The 20,817-nt window shown below is 34.3% G+C and overlaps 1 protein-coding gene across 1 annotated transcript in view; it reads left to right on the top strand.

The window, feature by feature from the left end:
* Positions 1–20,817, top strand: part of Samsn1 (SAM domain, SH3 domain and nuclear localization signals 1) — a 134,721-nt gene that overhangs the window by 87,275 nt on the left and 26,629 nt on the right. The window contains exon 15 of the mRNA XM_090331159.1: positions 18,802–18,873. Coding sequence (XP_090187285.1) covers positions 18,802–18,873 — 72 coding nt within the window. The remainder of the gene's footprint in view (positions 1–18,801; positions 18,874–20,817) is intronic.

The following is a 20,817-nucleotide window of genomic DNA, read 5'->3' as shown; positions in this document are numbered from 1 at the left end:
AACCCTTAGCACAAATACATGTGTACAACAATGCACACATGCACACGCGCATGGAGAGGCACACACACACAAAGTCCTATAGGTTGCTACTCAGGCAATGTTGTACCCATTCAAATACCAGCATATTTTACTTAATGCTGTCTCCGATAAAAATTATAACACTTTTCAATTAATTAGTGGATCCAAAGATATGATTAGATCGGAGTAAGTTCAGGTGATCCATAACAGAGTAGAATGATCAGATCATGGCAATAACATACGACATTTCAAAATGCTGGAAGAATCACGAGTGGGAATGCTTTTACTATACAGGCATGATACATGTTTGAAAAGATAGATATCTTTAACTTATTTTAACTTTATACACATGTGCACATGTATCAAAACATCAAGTCCGAGCAGGGGGTGTGGCTCAACTGGTAGATTGTTTGGCCTGGGATGTGAATAGCACTGAATTAAATTTGCAGTACAGAGGAAATAATCACATTACTGCATAAAGATGTACAATTGTTATGCTCTTATACATCACTTAAAATAAGTTTAAAAAAGAATCTGTTAACAGTATTTTCAAATAAGTCCTACAACTGTAAGGTTAGAAATTATAAGGTTATAACTGAATGTAAAGTGTTAAAAATGATTTTGAATAAAAAAATGATTTTGGATGAATAAAATTTCAATTTCCACTAGTCAGGGCAAAGAGAACAAAGGGCATGCTAACTTTAGAGTATATATATAGCTCCTGGAAGCTGATGAGGAAAAGGAGTACCTTAGGATTTCACGATTTCAAGGTGCTTAGTGAATGAAGGAACAACAAAACAAGTATCACACAGGCCAGAGCCAGCTTATGGAACCCCTGATTGTAATCAAGATGCTGTAGAAGCACAGGATTGTGCTTTCCATTTTCCCTGAAAGCCTTTCTTTGTAGTGATGGAATGATCTCATGGTATGAAAGGATCTTTCAGTACTATCCAAATAGTTACTAATACTATCTACCAGTAGGATAGAGTTGTAACTATTTCCTTTCTACAAGTTGGTCCCCCGATGGGTTCACTTCTACCTAAAAGTACTGTATAAATATAGTCTCAAAAAATTCAAGTCTTTCTTGCTTAATCCCCTATACCTTATCATCAGCCAATTCCAACCCCTAAAGTTGGTGATGAGCCTTTCATCTTGACATATATTTTCCTAGCCTTTCCATTAGCATTTTAACAAAAACACATATACATATACAGGCATGAAAAAAATGAGAGATGTTTTAAAAATACATGTCATCATGTTATGTTCATACTTATCTTCAACTTGTTTTTGCTAATTTAATATACCTTAGTTTATGTCAGAGCATATAAGTGCTCTTTTATTATGTGTGTGGTTTGCCTTTTATTATTTTGGTATTTGTGAAATAAAGTCTTTCTGTGTAACCCCCCCAAAAAAGAAATGAATGTAAAGCCACAATAATAAATCAGAATGCCACATCTGAAACAATGAGCAATTTTATTATATTTACATTTTTTCAATAAACAATATATATGTAGGTGTTTTTGGCAGGTAAGTGTTAAGAAGACCAGGGAGATTATAGTCAAGGGTTTTATAGTTTAGAAAAGTATCCCTAATCTTTCTCCACCTAAATATAGAACTTTCCTCTGTAAAATTTCTCCAGGTATCATAAGACCATATAGGATGAGGCTAAATGAAAGGACCACCAGGATATAGAAACAAGAGCCATATAATATGTGATGGTTGTTCTTAATGTACTATGTTATTTCTCATCTCTTTTGTTGTCCCTTGGTTATCTCATATTGTTACAGTATCTTACCTTGCTATCTGATATATTACATATATGTTTATTTGTTTCTTTGAAATAGGATAGGGAAGGGGGAAAACAAGATGAGGGGAGTGGTTAAGGGTGGGAAATAGGGACAAAAACATGAGAAGGTATAGCATTGTTAAGTAATGCACCTTCTATCTGGCAAATATAATGTAACCCATGTATTAATTACAATAAAAATATATTTAAAAATATTTTTCCAAGTATCATCTGAAGAACACAGAGTGTGTGTGTGTGTGTGTGTGTGTGTGTGTGTGTGTGTGTGTGTGTGTGTGTACTGGAACTTAGGCTTGAAATCACAATCTGGGCACTACTGCTTATCTTTATTTTTCACTCAAGGGTGGTGCTCAACCACTTAAACCATAGTTGTATTTCTGGATTTGGGGGCTAATTTGGGGACTAATTAGGATTGTCACTGTCTTTTTGGCCCAAGTTGGCTTTGAACTATGATCCCAGTTTTCAGTCTTCTGAATAGCTAGGATTACAGGCTTGAGGTTCTCAGAACATCTTACAATAGAATTACATCTTATAATGACATCTTAAAATAGAATTGTACCGTCTATAGTTTTATTGTGAATGTAACATCTTTTCCTTTTACTTCTGTTTCTCAACGTTTCTTGTGGTTTTCCTCCTTTGAATACTTATAAATAGTACTGTTCGAGCTGGTTGGTTATAAGATATTTGGAGCACAGGCTGAGGCACAGAATGCTTCCATAAGTGAAATAGAAAATTCTCTGGAGACTTGTCATAAAATAAACTCTTTTAATACACTAAACATAAATAAATTCCAAAAAAGTTTAATATGTTCTCAGAATATTCTATGGTATACAGGCAAATGCTAATTAAAAATGCTTTAGATTCTGTTTTAGATTAGTTCAAAATGAACTTGCTTAATGTGTAATACTTTCTTTCTTGATTTTTTTTACCTTCTTACCACAGGGCTCAGTACTGATAATGACCTTAGAATTTGCTGTTGCTCTTGTTGTTGTTGTTGCTGCTGCTGCTACTGGTGATGGTCCTGGGGCCTTAATTCAAGGGTGGACACTGTCCCTGAGCTGTGTTGTTCAAAGCTAGTATTACTTCTGGCTCTGTTTTGCTTCCTTTCTTTCTACCTTCTCTCCTTTCCTCCCTCCCTCCCTCCTTCCTTCCTTCCTTCCTTCCTTGCTTCCTTCCTGTTTTCCTTCCTTCCTTTTTTCCTACCTTCCTGCCCCCACCCTCTGCAATTAATTGGAGATAAGCCTCCCAGACTTCTCTTCAAGGGATGGCTTTGAATAGAATTCCTCACATTTCATTCTTGTGAGTAGCTAGGATTACATGAATAAGCCACTAGCACCTGGCTTTAAAATTCCTTAGAAAGACAAAGTTCAGCAAAATATCACAAAGGGGGTACTGGAAAGTGGTCAATAAGAAATGGGTGGACAAAGGAGGAGTGGTGGAAAATCAATCATTTTTGTACATCCTACAAAATTAACAGTGAGGAAAAGAGTAAGTGGGTGAGGGGAAGGTGAAACTGTTGGAAGAAGTAGCATTGATCAGATGAATTGTATTCATAAACTGCTTTGTTAAATGTCAAACCCTTTGTACAACTACTTAAATATAGATAGATATCTCTATATATTATTTTAAATATCTGCTACATAGTTTTACTTGAATTTATTTGGCTAGTATTTTTTATTTTTGTTGTCTATATTATAAGTTTATTACACACCAGGTGCTATGCTCCGAGTGTTTTGCATACTAAAATAATATTTGTAGCAACTCTGACAGAATTACTCTTACCCTCAAATATGAAGAGCCTTAGGCAGTACAGAGAGTGGTGCCTTCAACAAAGATAATTGCTTTAAAAAGATACATAGTCAGATAAAGAGTAAAACTCTCATGTGAAATACATTTAATATCAGTTTCCAATAGTACAGAACTTAATTATTTAACAGCCATTATAAGCAATAGGTCTTTCAGCATTATTTCTGCTTCTGTCTGATTTGTAAATTAAGTGTTAAAAAGACCAGGGAGGCTATATCTTGAACAGTTATGTGGTTTAGAAAAGGAGTTAGGGGCTAGGAATTTGGCCTAGTGGTAGAGTGCTTGCCTAGCATACATGAAGACCCCTGCTCAAGGCCCTGAGTTCAAGTCCCAGGACTGGCAAAAAAAAAAAAAGGGAGTTAGGAATCATCCAACCATTTTCCACCTACATACAGAACATCTCTATATCTATGAGATTTCTCCAGGTAGCTACTGAAATCTCAACACTTAGAATTGTGTAAAACTTACTCGTATTCAAGTAGTTAAATATTCTGATCTAACATTGAAATAAGCTGAACTGTAGATCTTGCCTTTGCATTGAGCATAGTGTCTTTCAGTATACTTTGCAAAATGAATGATTCTTGTTTATGGTTATAATATAGCTAAAAAATGGATACTCATTGGTGCCACATACTTTTATTATTCTCATAGGAAGTCTGTTACTATGCATGCATGGAAGTCTATATATGACAAATACAATTGGAATTCTTTTCTAAACTTGAATACCAAACAATATGCAAAATAATTTTCATCCCAAGGGAGCTTCTCTGTCACTCTAGACTTTTCCTCCGCATTGGAGAATATGGTAAAAGATTTGAACATAGAAAAAGAACAGGCATTACAAATGAAACTTGGTTACTACAATTAGAACTACTTGGCCTTTATTTGTCTGGAATTAATGATTTATGTTAATAAAATTTTAACTGGGATTTTCTTTGAGTTTAAACGAGTCCAATACCATGTTATTAAAAAGGGAAATGTTGATATAATGGCACTTCTTGAAATAGCTGGTTTTTTAAATGCTTCTTTTTAATCTAAAGTGCATACTAAATGTGACACCATTAGTGTCACAGATGCTAATTTTCACTAGCAATGACTGAAGTGGCATTCTTTCCCATTTGCATTTGATCCTAGCAATGATGAGAGGTGATGAGTTGATTATGAGCTGCTTTCACTGCACTGCCCGCTGTGCAAAATTTATGCTCCTCGACAAGGATGACACATAGTTGTGGCATTAAATAGCTTTCCCCATTGCTTTTGCATTAAGACAGTTAAGACACATTTTAACTCTTTCTTAGCCAGCTACAAGAGAGAGTAGAATTATGTTCATGCATTGGCACTTATTTGAGACCAGACACTGGGTAAAGTCTATTTTTTTTAATCTCCCTTAAGATCCCAATGAGATGCGAAATATTTCCCCAATTAAATTTACAAGTAATGAAATAACTCTACATATGTGAAAATATTTTCTTCAAGGTATTCTGCTGGTCTAAACTTTTATACAATTAGGCTGATTGCCACTAAGCAAAACAATTCTTATTTCCAGTCAGGACCCCATTTCACTGTTCCCACTCAGCAGAAACTGACCCCAAAGTTGATATGCCCTTACTCAAAGACAGGCCTTTTCCCTTCTTTTCAACAAAAACTTTTCATCTAGGCTTAACATTTTTTGGAGATGAATTTGTCACTTGTTTATTAAACTGTGTTTAATTGATTTAAAATGTTGAAGCTGTGAACAATTTTTCTCCAACAAAGCACAAATTCATTTAGCTAACCCAACTCATAAAGTATGAATTTGTAATCAGATTTTTTTTCCCAAGCAAGTAGCAAAGGGATAGGAATCATAAAGGTTGACTCTGCTTAACATATGCCCAGATAGCATCGAGAAGGTCAGAAGCTAAATAGTCAAGATTAATAACAGGGTGTAGCCTCATATTTGTTTTGAAATTTGGATATTATATCTTACAGGAAGACTATAAAATCACTACTTTGACTACTAATGGGCCTGGTTTGTTAAAAATCTAATTAAGCAGGCATCTACCTATTTGTTCAATGATTCTTTGTCTGGTTTTGGAGATACACCATTTAATTATCCATGAGGAATTTGCCTTTACATAATAGAATCAAGTCATTTGTTTACATTTCAGAATTTCCAAATATAGCATTTCTAAACTGAAGTACTTATCTGGTTAGGATTAGGATTTATGTGAATTTTTACAAATAAGATACTCATACTAGCTTCTTAGCAGAAGCCAATCAATTCCATTAAGACTGGAAGAATCAAAACAGAAAATACAAATATTTTTAAATCTTTTTTTTATTGGTAGATGCAATGATTTTACATAGATGGCAAGCACACTTTCTTTTCCCTACAAGTGGCTAAATCCTACTCCACTCTCCAGGTTGGCTATTACAGAAGGCTGAAAAAGAAGAATCTGTCCAAGACTCTGTTTTCAGCCTGAAGGTGAATGGTATCAATTCTTTCCCTGTGTTCTGACATCATCTCAGAAGGGAACAAGAAGGATTAGATTAGACAAAACCCTAATAGCAGCATTTGTAGCTTAATTATCTCCCTGAAGGCCTTATGTCCAAATAGAGTCGCCGTCTGAAACAATGAGGTTAGGACATCAATACATTTCAGAGAACACGATTCATCCCATAATAGTCTATAAGCTCCTGCTGATTTAGTGATGAAATGTGATATCTATCTGCTCCCTTTTTACTCTAGTTGCCTCACCATTTCTAGTTAGCCAGGCCTTTACGCAGTAGCATCATATTTAATCTTGACTTGACCTCATGATATTTCTCCTCCATTTTCTCTAGTATTTTCTACTCTAGTATTCTCTACACTTTCTTTCTATCATCCAGTTCCACCTTTGCTATATCTCTTTAGGCCTGTACTAGGCTAATTTGAAAACCAATAAGCCATCTGCCCTATGCCCTTGGCCAGCTATTTCTGATTATATGTTAGAATCACTTCAGGTGCTTTACAAAAATACTCATGTCAGGACCTCACTACTACATATTACTGTTGAATTGGTCTAGTAAAGCCCAAGATTCCAATCATCTGACTTGGAAACTTTTCTCCTCTCATCTTAAAATGACACTGGATGTTCATAATCTCACACCTATTTTGCTACCCAGTTGGACTATTCTCTCTTGAGAAAGACTCAGTTATTCCAAGTCAGAGTTAATGGGCTCCCTGGCAGAATAGTAAGCAACATGACTCAAAGTAAAACTGGCTGAAACCATCTCAAAAAATAAACAAACAGGCGTAGACTCCATGTGTTGCCTATTTTAGACTGGCTTTTACCAGAGACATTTGCAGAATAAAGCACAGAGTGATTTCACAGTGTGTGCATAATACGTGCAGAATGACTAACAGACAATATTAGTAATCAACAAAGTAACCTTCTCCAGGACAATTTGTAAATGGGTCAGCGATAGAGATCTGGCAACACCCATGCCAAAATAAAATAACCAACGGTTCCTATCATCAGAATGTCATGAAATGAAACCAGGGTGGAGTTTCATATTGAAATCTGTGTACAGAATGCAAGAAGCAAGACTGACGCCCGTGAGAGACCTAGCATCGTGTGAGAGGGTAGAGACTGCTCACCAGATACACAGAAAAAAATGCAGAAGAGTCCAAGGGACTGTTCTATTCAGTATATCTGAAAGTGCATACTTCAGATTATGTTATAACTTCTGTTTTCAGGCTAATGCCATCAAATCCACTTTGATGTAAAACTTCCACACCAACCTATATCACATTCCCGCAGTACACTGGTATCCTATGATCTGGTCTACTTTAATCAGTTAACCAGAATATTTTTTCCTAATGAAAAAATTTCTTATAGTAAACCAATATATATATATATATATATATATATTTCTGTTGGTCATGGGACTTGAACTCTGGGCCTAGGCATTATTTCTGAGCTCTTCAGCTCAAGGCTACAGCCCTCCTTCTTGAGCCACAGCTTCAATTCTGATTTTCTGGTGATTAACTGGAGATAAGGGTCTCAGGACTTTTTAGTGCCTGGGCTGGCTTTGAACTGAGATCCTCAGATCTCAGCCTCCTGAGAATCTAAGATTAAATGTGTGAGCCACCATACCCAGAGAAAAATCAATGTTTTTTAATACAATGTTTTCTGTATCTTGTCATTTTTGTTTGTTTGTGATCCTAAAGTTTATTTCTGTATACTTTAAAAATAAAGGTTCTAAGCCTAAGCTTTTGTCCTGACCAAATTATTGACTTTCTAAAAGGGTGGATCTGAGTTTTCCCCTGTTATCACTTGCTGCACCTTTCCTCTGTGTGATAAAGTGGAAAAACAAGCAGGCAATGACAATTCTTTTCTGAATATTTCCTAAATTTCCTAAATTGGAATAAATTTCAAATGCACAGCTCTCATCTTTGCTTTTGTTTATTGCCAGTTTTTGTTCAATTTTTTAGAGCATCTGTGAATCACACACACACACACACACACACACACACACACACACACACACACGACCTTTCAGATTCTGAATGCCCATGATAATTATCTATAAATGTTAAAACAACCATCAGCAGTGGGACAAATGTTTATAATTTAGGAAATAAAATCTCTTCAGAGATAAACATGTGACCATATTCAAACATGATATTGTAGGTCAAGGAATCTTAATAGAATGAAATATTCATACATGGAAATTCAAATCTGCTGAAAGGAAAATAAATGTATTTGTCAAGGAATAAGTTATAGAACCCAAAGATCTCTTCCAAATATTGTTATGCAAACTTGCTATATTTTTGGAGCTATTCTTTCCCTGTTTGGGATTACATACCATATATTTGCTCCACATAAACATGTCTGTTCTTACTAAGAAAAAAAAAAAGCATTTAAATTCCTGAGCCTAGCAGCAGAGGGTACAGCATGAAATGGGAGTGTTTATAAGCTTTATGATATTAACTGCAGCACTCAACCTCAGGTGGCATAAAGCATGCAAAAAAGAACTTTCTGTCAGTTTTATTATTTCTAAAAAGGTTCCCCTTGAAGCAGAAGCGTGACCTTGCTCTGCTGAGCTGACATATGCCACTGGATTAATGGTGGAGCTCTGCTGGAGGGAAGCTCAGAGAAACATTACAACTTCAGAAGCTGGGCTGGTGGTGACCATTAATCAGGGACCACACTCATGCTTCAAAGACACTCAGTAAAAAGTAATCTAAATGACTTCAAAAACTTTCTCAGAATTAGCTTATTGTTTGTCATCACTTGTGTTCAAGGAGCTGACCTCATGACTAAAATATCCCCCGGGGGACACCTTTCAGAAGGTTAGAACACACCATGTGAATGCCAAATTTAAAAGATGGGGCTTTATCAGCAGTTTTTGTTCCAGAGTCTGATAGGCAAGTTTACTAAACAGATTCAGTTTTCTCAACTTAATGTTCACGCCTTTAACAGTTATTTCAAAGAAATGGATATGGCGAATGAATGTTTCCCTCTCTGTGGTCATTTTGTGTTTAAAAGGAGAGCTACCTAGATTTACTGGCTAATCATGAGACAAGTTTGTTAGGAATTGCTCAGGTAACGTGTCAATCAACATATTCAGCTCTTAAATACGGACTTGAAAATGGCACACATCCTTTTTTAAAAAAATTAACATAAATTAATTTTAAAAACTGAAGCTTTTAGACCCCAGTGCCAAAATTGAAGAGTTTCTCAATGTCAGGCCTAACCACTTGACTCTATAGGCCAAATAATGAGCAAGATTAAGGACAGAAGGAGGAGATTTATTACAGGGCATGAGCACACCCTATGAAGACATCACCTCAGCTCCATTTTCACTGTCGTCAGGAGTACAGACATGAGCTATTTACTAGGAAACAAGGGCAGGAGGAAGATGGTATATACACTTAAAAGAGACCCAGTCATGGGTTGCACCTGGTTAACCACGATCTCAGTCCTCGTCTCAGTCAGTAGAAGTTCTGGAGAAGCTGTTATCTCTGTTTCTCATTGGTCAGGAAAAAACAAGTCATACTTGCTTGGTGGGTACTCTACCCTAGAAAGGATAGATTGTTCCTTAAGGGTAGCTTTGGATCTTTATGGTAAAGATGTTATCCATCAGTGCTGTCCTTTCTGGAATGGAACATTACCCAGAGGCTGTAGAAAGAGTGGCTTAGGGAACAGACACCTAAAAAATGGAGGCAGAGATGAAAAGCTATTTTGCTATCTTTTAAGGCAAGGGCCCCAAAGTAAGCAGGTAAAGTTTCTGAGGGGGGCAATAAAAAAAAGATATTTTTAAGCACTTACAGATCAGTATAAAATATTCCTTGATTAAGTTCACTCCTTTCATTAATCTTTTGGGGTGTGTGTGTGTGTGTGTGTGTGTGTGTGTCTGTGTGTGTGTGTCTGTGTGTGCGTGTGTGCGAGCATGCGTGCCTGTACTAAGGCTTAAACTGGAGTTTGGGGACTTCCCATAGATGTATTGCTCAATGCTACCCAAGCCACAGCTCTACTTCCGTCTTCTCAGTAGTTATTTGAAAAAAATAGTCTCCTGCTTTTTCTGTTCTAGGCTGGCTTCAAATTGTTTAAGAATCTCAGATCTCTGACTCCTGAGTAGCTAGAATTACAGATGAGAGCCACCAGCCTGACCTATATTACTATTTTTCAATCATCCTTGTTCTCTCATGCATTTTCTTTTTATCCTGTTAGGTAATGAAAATTTTCAGGATTTTTTTCATGTGCGCGTTGAACAGAAAAATTTACCAAAGGCTTACGTCAAAGATTATAAAAGATTTTGTTCACTATAACTAAGCTGATAAACTCATCTGATGAATAGATATAATTTCTGTAATACATTTTCTTAATTTATCCTTTAGATTAATATAATACAAAATATGATTTATTTTAAGATTGACAAATAAAAAACATACTTCTAAAAAATCAAAATCAGTTTGATTAAATTAAAACTCATACAATTATTTACAGATAATTTTTAAAGTATAAAAATAATATTATGGCTAGTTTATAATGCATTAGCAATCAGTATTTCAAAGATATTTTCTTCTAAATAATAGTTGCTTTCTTTTACAGAATCTTTAATTGATCCTACACAGAATATTATTTATACAATTATCTATTTGCATTTGAAGTTTAATTATTGATTAAAAATAATTCATACTGGGCCAGGAGTTTGGCCTAGTGGTAGAGTGCTTGCCTAGCATGCACAAAGACCCAGGTTTGATTCCTCAGTACCACATACATAGAAAAAAGCCGGAAATGGTGTTGAAGCTCAAATGACAGAGCCCTAGCCTTGAGAAAGTCCAAGAACAGTGCTCAGGCCCTGAGCTCAAGCCCAGGACTGGCAAAAAGAAAATAATAATAATAATTGATAGTGATGTGAGTGGTTAAAATATTACTTGGTTTAAAATAGACAAAAGTCATAAATGTACAAACAAAAGTTGACTTTCTAAATTTTTAGAAATATATATATTTTTGTAATTGAAACTTTATTCTTTTTTCCATTTGTTTATTTTATATTTTTCCCTTTTCTTATCGTAATTGAAGCTTTAAATCATGCATCCATTCCTAGATCAGAACATCCTAAAAAGTAAAATTAGTAGTAAAAATTTTGCTCAGAATAACTACTTATTTGATGGTAGGAATGGTAAATCCTCTTCATTCATCTCCTCCCATCACTCTGTTAAACATCTAGAATATTTTAAAACCATTAAGGGCAGGAATGGTAAAACATAATTTCTTTCACTGTAAGCATGAACATGGCTTCTGAATACTTCTCAACAGAGCTTTCCATGAACTTTTTAGTTTAATTTATTTGATGATTAATATTAAATCAAGGGCTTTGGCAGTGCTCAATCATTTTAGATACTGTCCTATACCATATCTGTAAAAAATCATTTTTGATTAGGTGTTCTGTAATTTTTCCCAGGCGGGCTTCAACCTCATGATCTTCCTGGTTCTACCCTGCTAGTATGTGGGATTAAAGGCATGCCTCACAACATCTCATATTCCATAAAGCTTTGTAAACATATTGGTACAATAATTTACAACTTCTTACCAATTTTGAGTTCAAAAGATAGAAAATCCCAGTGAAATATGCACGTAGCAACTACAAAAACATTTTTCTGGCAACCAAAATATTTTCATTAAAGTATTTCCTTTTCTTCCTTCGAGGTTTGAGAAGGGATGCTCTTAGAGATTAGCTACAATTTATCATTCAGTGATCCATTTCATAGTGTGTACTCCACAGGTTTTTTTTTTTGTTTTCTTTATCCTTATTTAAGTAGTCACTATCTTTGTATTTGAGCAATTCTAAAGAGTCTCTCAGTCTACAATTATGTAACCTTTTAGCAGAAAAGAATTTAAAGATACTTGAGCCAATTAATATCCTATTAATTTCAGCTAATCCTACTCCCCAAATCTGTGGTCATTTTAATGAATTTTAGGCTGATTATAAATTTTTGTGTACTCAGTAGCAAATATACTACAAGTAGGTATTTGTAAGTGAATAATAACAGACTTCTATGTTGACAGCTGCTACATTATAATCTCACTCATTTTGTACACAAAACAATATTATACAAATTACTACCATATTTATATGCCTTATATTGAACATGGTTCTATTTAGCTCTCATATACTGAAATGATTTGGTTAAAGACAACACTAATAAAGTATAGATTTCTCTAGGATTACATATAGTCTTACTACTAATATAGACAGCTATTATCTATGTAAATCTTTTCATTGCTTTATGTTGAATTGTATAATGCAAATATTTTTGATCTTTCATTAAATATCAGCATGTTATTTTTCATTTGTTGAAATCTTCATTTGGGTGGCTGTGCTAGATAGGGGTTTTGACAGATAACATGAAGAGCAAAGTGAATTCTTTTTCTTCTGCTGTGTCTTTCACAAGCCTCACTCTTGTGGAATTTTCTTCTAAATGTGCTACCGTTCTTAAGAATGTGGAAATCATCAAAGCAGCACATACATAGACAGAGTAATCCAAGTATGGTGTATGCAGAGGAAAGTTCCAATGGTGTTACTCTGAACAAGTACCTTAATAAAAATGGAATATCAAGAAGCTGGGACATGGTATCGCAGGAAGCACAAAGTCAGCGGGAGGGGATAGATAAATGCAGAGAAAAAATGGTGAGTGAGTGCAGTTATAATACTTAATGTTTATGTATATGAAAAATAATCAGTTGGATTGAGGGAATGAATGGGTAAGATTGGGAGAGATAAGGATAATAATGAAAGGGGCAACATTAACACTAAGATTCATTGTATTCACACACTGACATGTCCAATTGAGACCCCTTTTGCACAACTGATGAAAGATAATAAAATATTACTAAGGTAAAACAGCATCAGTAAACAAAGGAAAGATGGGACTTGATTCCGCCAGCACGTGTGTGTCAGAGGTTCAGCTTAATGAGCGTAATAATCATTAACTGCTTCTAAGGGAAATGACAAGTATACTGCAAACTCAGTTTCAGATTATTTTGATAAGGAACAGCTGCCTACATATTACTAACCTCAGTTTTACTCATCTGTAAACTGGAAATGTCCTTGTCTACTGCAGATATTGCGTTCGTTTAAGATCACAATTATGCCTGAGTAGATGTCAGTGTAGGAGCCTCTGTATCTGTCATAGCAGTGTGAAATAAGCTTGACATCTTGAGAGGAAGAACACATTATAAGAATCAGTACTTCAGAAATATTAGCTTCTTAAGTTATAGGAGGAGTAAAAATGTAGAGATAAAATTGCTGAGAGCTGTTGCAATACTTGAGGACTTAGCATGCGATTGAGTAGAAAAATAGTGAAAACAGCCTACAGTAAAATTTGGAGAAAAAATTGAACAGATGCAAAGCTAAGAATTTGTGTGTGTGTGTGTGTGTGTGTGTCTGTTGTGTTAAATTTCATACTATGTGTTTGCTTAAGCTGTACATAAAGAGAAATGAGCAAGCTTAAGTTTTAACAGTGAAAGTGGGAGTTCAAAGTAGGGCCAGAACAGATCCCAGAAGCATCTGGAATAGCAGAGAGACCCTCTTGTTGGTACATCTGCCATCTTATGCAAAGCCAGTGCTGCATACAGAATCACTGGAAAATAGGTTTCATAGAAAAATTTCTCGATTTCAGAAAGATCTGGTACAATGATGTTATTCTAGAAGGCTCAAGAAAGACCAATTTAAAGAAAGATAGAAAGTGCAGAATAAAACAAAAATATAAAAATGAACTGATGAAGGAGAAGTCTGACAGCAGAGATAACAAAAGTCTGAGCAGTTCAAGGTAATGAGATTTTAGGCATTATCATTAAAGCTTTCCATTCATTTTATATCCAAATGATTTTTTTCCTACATGGTTGTATGTATTTATGGAGGTGCATGTATGTATGTATGTATGTATGTATGTATATATGTATGAATGCAGGCATTATATATGTATATTGCTGCTACCAGGCATGAACTATAGGCTTTGCTTTCTCACTTGGCTTTCTTTTTTATATTATTTTTATTGTAATTAATAGAAAGATTACATTATATTCACCAGATAGAAGGTGCATTATTTCACATTGATACCCTTTCTCATGTTTTTGTCCCTATTTCCCTCCTTCTAGCCCCTTTTCTTGTTTCCCCCTTCCCTATCCCATTTCAAATAAACAAAACATATATACAATATATCAGATAACAAGTTAAGATATTGTATCAATATGAGATAACCAAGGGACAACAAAAGAGATGAGAAATAACATAGTACACTAAGAACAACAATCACACATTATATGGTTCTTGTTTGCATATCCTGGAGGTCCTTTCATTTAGCTTCATCCTATATGGCCTTATGTATCTAGGTTTTACCTATTGTGAACCTCTGCTAGGAGAGCCCAAGGTTTCTACTGATTATGACAAATGAGGGAAACCAATGAGCCCATGTTCCTTTGAGTCTGGCTTACTTCACTTAATGTGATTTTTTTCTAAGTCTTTCCATTTTCTCATTCTTTCTGATGGCAGTACAGAATTCCATTGTGTCAATTGGCTTTCTTGCTCTACCTCTTCAGTCACATTTCCTGTTTGTCATTGGCTAGTTAAGTCTCCTAGACTTTCTTGCCTAGGCTGTTCCCAGTCTTGTTCTCTATGTCTTACCTTTGTGAATCATTTTTCTACAGCAAGAATTCTGCACTGCCTTTAGATGATCTGGAGTTGATATAAAAGTACAGAATGAGAGAAATGAACTAGCTTTTGTTCCTAGAAGTCAGATACACTGTCAGTCTATATCACTGATATACATAGAAGCTTTGGGTGAATTTAGTCCAAGGTTGAAATCTCAGTGCTGAAAGTGAAATCTTACAGTTCGGATTGTCAGTCTTGAATTCCCTGACATCTACACAACCCATCTTCCACTAGCACCGCATGATGGTGCAGCTCTGTGACACTGAGACAATCCTCCCAGATTATTTTAAGCGATTGAAATTTGATTCAAAAGATCTTAGTACCTGAGTTAGTTAGAACAATTAAATCCTAGAATGCTTTGTATAATACCTGATGAGAGTTTTCACATTTTAAAAAGGAATATTCATACGAGGGCACACTAAACAAATTCAGATCTTCAACAGCATAATACCAAACCATGCTTTATAAGCAATGTTGAGGAGATGTGAAAACGTGTTGGCAGTCTGCATGTAATTTTTAATTTGCCAGTATAATTCAAAACACTGCAGATGTCTGACTTACATAAGCAAATTTTTCTTTGAAAAAGACTGAAACTTTTACCAGTACCTCACCCAAATATTAAGTCACCAAGTCATGCTATAAATGAGAATTTATTTAAGGGTCCTAAGAGTTGCTAAGAAAATTGAGGTGAACCACCAGCGTCCATCCAGGCTCATGTGGAGAAGTTTTTAGAGGAATGTAAATTAAAACAGTGGATCCTATCACAATTTTCTCATTGGGAAGAATGAGATGATTTTTAACAACATTATCAGCTTGATATCATAAAAGGTCCATCTATAATAATTACATTTTTTTTATAAAATAGAGAAGAGATGTAGAAGATAAAGAATCTTATTATATTCCTTTTCATCATACATTATATCATGCTAGAACATATGTTCTCGTATGTATTCAAACCTTCCAGTTGACTGGTTCTGTATTACTGTTGTAAAAATCAAATAGACTATATGGAAGGAAAAAGATTGTACAAAAGATCACTGACAGATTTCAAAAGATACAATAAAAAATACATTTAAACAAGAAAATTGGTCACTAAAATAAACTTACATCGTTATAAGCTAGAAACAAGGACAAGTGGACTTCCAACTGCGTAAGAAAGGTGAATGTATGTATATATGTATATATATACACATAAAGATACACACATATATATTTGTTTTTGGTGAAACTAATGCTGAGAATTAAATTTAGGATGCTATGTCCTCTATTATTGAGCTACATCCTTTCCCCTGTATATATTTATATAAAGACTTAAGTAGGGTTTGAGTTCAATATAAACTATGAATTATCTAAAATGTTATTTTTTTGCCAGTCCTGGACTTGAACTCAGGACCTGGCTACTGTCCTTGAGTCTCTTTATGCTCAAGGCTACCAGTCTACTACTTGAGCCATAGCACCACTTCTAGCGTTTACTGAACAGTTTACTGGAGATGTGACTCTCATGGACTTTTCTACCCAGGCTGACTTCCAGCCAGGATCCTCAGATCTCAGCATCCTGAGTATCCTGGATTACAGACATGAGCCGCTGGTGCCTGCCTTGAATTTTATTTTTATTCAAGCTACTTTTCCTGTCAGCTGTGACTTGCTTATATAATAACTATCTTGTTGGAAGCTTCTGTCACCAGATAGCATTTGTAAAACCTGTTAAACTATACAATGCAATGTTATCAAACAAATTAATATTTAGCAAGAACTATTTAGCAGATTGTGCTTCTATATGTATCATCTTTTAATCAGACAACTTGACCATAGGAATTAGAAAGTTATGTCTTGCTTATTAGATTTATAGTAGACATTAAACCACCACCAACAATGTGCACTGTGAAACTAACTTTGAAAGACACTATCATTCTACAGAACAAGGAAAAGTAAACATGTCCTATTATATTCTGAGATTGTTTTTCTTTCTTCCCACTTGGTGCACAAGTCCACTGTCATGTAAACCATGCTCAAAATATTTTGACATTTATTTTGCTTACAAGAAAGGGTCTCATGCATATTTTGGGGACTAGATTTAAACTGACCTCCATTCTCCAAGTAGCTGGGATTACAGGAGGAAGTCATCATAGCTGATTCCTGTGGGTTTAACTTCAATGAAGTAAAGTGTTCTCTGTTTTAAAGTGGTTGAGTGATTAGCAATGAGATGACTGACAAAACCCAAAGTAATAGTTTTGTATCTTTCCAAACCACTACTCCTGAATCTGCTTTTCTTCTTGATAGAATGGGGGAGAGAATTAATTTTAAAAGGTGGTGGCTATTGATTACTTAATGGAAGAATATGGCGTAGAGAAATGCTGAAGTGAGTCTATTCTGTGCCCTTCTGTACAACAAGACCCATTATCCAGTAGTGAAGATCATTTCTTAACTGTCATTAATATTTAATAGGCAGGAGACAAACTGGGTACAGGCTACAAAAGTACCCTAGGCTTGGGCTCCAATAAGACATATAAACGTTTTAAATATGTAGAAGAGTAATAAATTTTCCAGTATTCACATTGCATGTAAGCAAGAAAACAATATACTCAATTCTCTTCCTTAATCCCTAAGCAATCTGATTGCCTGAAGGAAATACCTGGTAGGCAAGTTGAAGTGATTAATGCTTTGGTGATTCTGTCTAGGTTAGTTAGCACTGCTTGAGAGAACGTGGCATTTTGAATATGAGTCTCAATTTCAGCCCTTCTCTTCTCTGCATTAGCCAACGTCAAGAGTGCCTGGAGGGCTTGATCAACAGGGATGGCAACTCTGCAAAGGGTGTTAATTATGTTTACCATAGCCTGGTTCCTTGAAGCAATAGTCAAGAACAGTGTCTAATCCCTTGTCACATATCAGGAGTTTTAGATAGGTGGTGAGCAGATATGAACATAAACGACTTTCTAAGAACTGGGTTTCTGTTTTATGATCTAAAATAAGTTGTGATATTTAAAAGACAATACAAATTCTATAAAATATTGTCTCTTGTTGTTGTTTCTCAAATTTCAAGTTTTTTCAGTAGAGCCAGCTTATCGTAAGTTAGAAATTAGTTAAAGTCTTTAAAATAGGATGAATTCTTTGGACTTAGAGGTACAAAAACCATAAGATCAAGAAAGTATCAGCCTAAGTCATGCATGGAGGATTTTGCATAAGTCATTTTGATGCAGGATTCTAAAGAATTTGAGAATATATTTGAAATTACTGTTATTGTAAATCAAGATTATTTATAATTGCTTGACTAGAATCAATTGCATAAGAAAAATAATTTAACCTTATAACCTAAAACTATGAAAGGAAATAGTTCTTATTAACATATTGAGCTTTCCTTCAGTTTTCAGATCCAGGGATCTCATGGTAAATTCATGACAGATGTGAGAAAATTTAATTTGACTATCAACATTAGGCTATATATGGCTGATAGCTTCTTCTAGTCTCTAGATAGGACTATGTGTGTACATTATCTTTAAGATATCTAGAGATAAAATTAAAATTACCAATATTTAGTAATAACAAATATCACTGTGTTTTTTAACACTTTAAAAAAATCACTTGATCTTTATGAGGCTTAATGGTAGGTATATTCAGATATTTACTTTTGTTCTGTCGTTACTTGGTTAACACTACTTGCATTGCCTATGGGAAATATGTCAGTGTGTAGTTCATCTAAAGAAAAATCTGTTTTATGTTCACAGATTCTTCAATGTCTACTTTCAAGGACAAATATAGTGATAATAAAAATACTTTAGCCATGGTGCTATACTTTAACTTAGGAAAATGTTTTATCAATTGTTATTGCAAACTATTAATAATATTTATAACTTCAATGCCTTTTGATGTTCCAGAGAAAAGCTTTTCATAGCTGGTTTATGTAAGAAACAGTTCTGATTAAACTATTATTAGTTTTAATAGTGAAGGTCACGACAAGCCCTAACTTTTCTTTTCATTTTGTGATTTTATAGCGCAGCAGCAGTTTTGGAAATTTCGATCGTTTTCGGAATAATTCTGCATCAAAACCAGATGATTCAATTGAGGTTAGTATTTTCTTCAATTATAATGAATGCAACAACTTTATAAAAATAAATGAGTTCTAGATCACGCATGGAAAATGATTAGAGAAATAAACATATTTTCAAATCCTAGCAACTGAGTTTTTGCCTAAAATTGCTGGAATTATGTAAGAAGTCTCCTAGATATTTGAGGAGGCATAAATTAATTTTTAAAAATAGTTAAATTCAACAATAGGGTTATTAACTCATATCTGTAATCTCTGCTATTAAATAGGTTGAGCCAGGAACTGTGAAATCACAGTTTCTAGCCAGACTGACAAAAATTGGCAAGACCCTCCCTCAAAATCATGCTCTATTTGAAGACCAACCCTTTAATGTCAATCTCAAATACTCAGGATGCTCAGGTAGAAAGATCTTGGCCTGACCCAGTCCAAACAAAAGCACAAGACCCTATCTAAGAAAGGTAAACAAAAAGCAAAAGAGTGAGGGCTTGATTCAAGGACTTGCTACCTAAGCAAGGAACTTGAACCCAAACCCCACAAGTACCACACAGACACAAAAATATTCCAAATTCCTTGATCTTACCCATCATTCCCATCATCAAACAAAATATATGTGTAAATTGAAATTGCTTTAAATTAGGAAATGGTTAGTTTGATTTTACATTTGTCAAGTTGAGAAGAGGACTAGTTGATTACACTATTACATTTTGACAAGATTCATGAAAATGTGTCATTTGTGATTATTACCTACACATTTCTGAGTCATGCACACTTCAAATGTAGCTTAAGAAAAGTTTCCTGTAAAATTAAGGTTTTATAATACTGTTATAATACTACCAATAATTTCTATATTTAACTGAACACTTACATCAAAGTAAGTGCAAAGTTAGCACTTTACTTATCCTCTATAATCAGGAACCATTAGGCATTTTTTTCCTATTTTACTCCTGAATAAATAGGCCTCCTTCACTGAGTAAAATTATTTTCTTGTGACACTCTATAAATGTCAAAGGTATAATTCAACCTCTTCTCTGGCTCCATTTTGTCATTCTATTATGTTGTCTCCTAATTTCAAGGATATCTGTAATGTGATTAGTAAAATGTGAAAGTACTAAAATTAGAGAAAGATGAGATATATACTAAAAAACTGAAAATATTTTATAATCCCAATTCATTAAATTCACATGTAGTGCTTATTTTGAGGTAAACATTATGCTTATCTACAGATGTATTTTTATGTAAAGACAGAGATATACCTTTAAATTTGTATTTTATTAAAGATTATTCTGGAAAATTGAAATAAAGTGATATTTGTTATTACTTTATCACTATCGCCACTAGTAGACATACATGTAAATCTTATTTTAACTTCACAATATACTTCCATTTTATTCATCAAATATCTGTAGACATATAAACTTGCATTGAGTGCACAATTTGAGAACATGAATATAATTGTAAGTAATATAATTGTTCATGCATAGAAAAAGGAAAGACAGAAACAGACAGATAAGAGAAAGACAGAGAGGCAGATTTATATGATTTGATTTTTAGTTGTTGTCTTAGATAAATTTCATTCTCCACAGTCATACATAGCTACATTCTACTGTTATTTTGTTCATGATTCTAGTGCTACCCTATAAAACTTCGTCAGGATTACTCATTTTCTATTGATAAAAATAGCAATGGCCTGATAATATTTTGCAAAAGAATTAATGAGCCTAATATAATAGTGCTTTTCTGAGAAACTCAGCATTCAGTTTTCAACTTATGAACAATTACCAGTGCTATAACAGAATTTGAATTGGACACTTAAAAGTAATATTCTTATAAAAGATGGGAAATTCCTACTTCATATAGCAGACACAATTTTAAAAGTCAATAATTCAAATACAAATAAATAGCTAAATAAAAATATGGTTTAGGTCATAAAGTAGAACATAGTAAAAAAATTAAATTTTAAATA

The sequence above is a fragment of the Megascapheus bottae genome, chromosome 1 (genome assembly GCF_031878675.1).
Source record: "Megascapheus bottae isolate mThoBot1 chromosome 1, mThoBot2.hap1, whole genome shotgun sequence".
Lineage (NCBI taxonomy): Eukaryota > Metazoa > Chordata > Mammalia > Rodentia > Geomyidae > Megascapheus > Megascapheus bottae.
The sequence above is the reverse complement of the archived record's forward strand: the minus strand, read 5'-3'. Positions and strand labels throughout refer to the sequence as shown.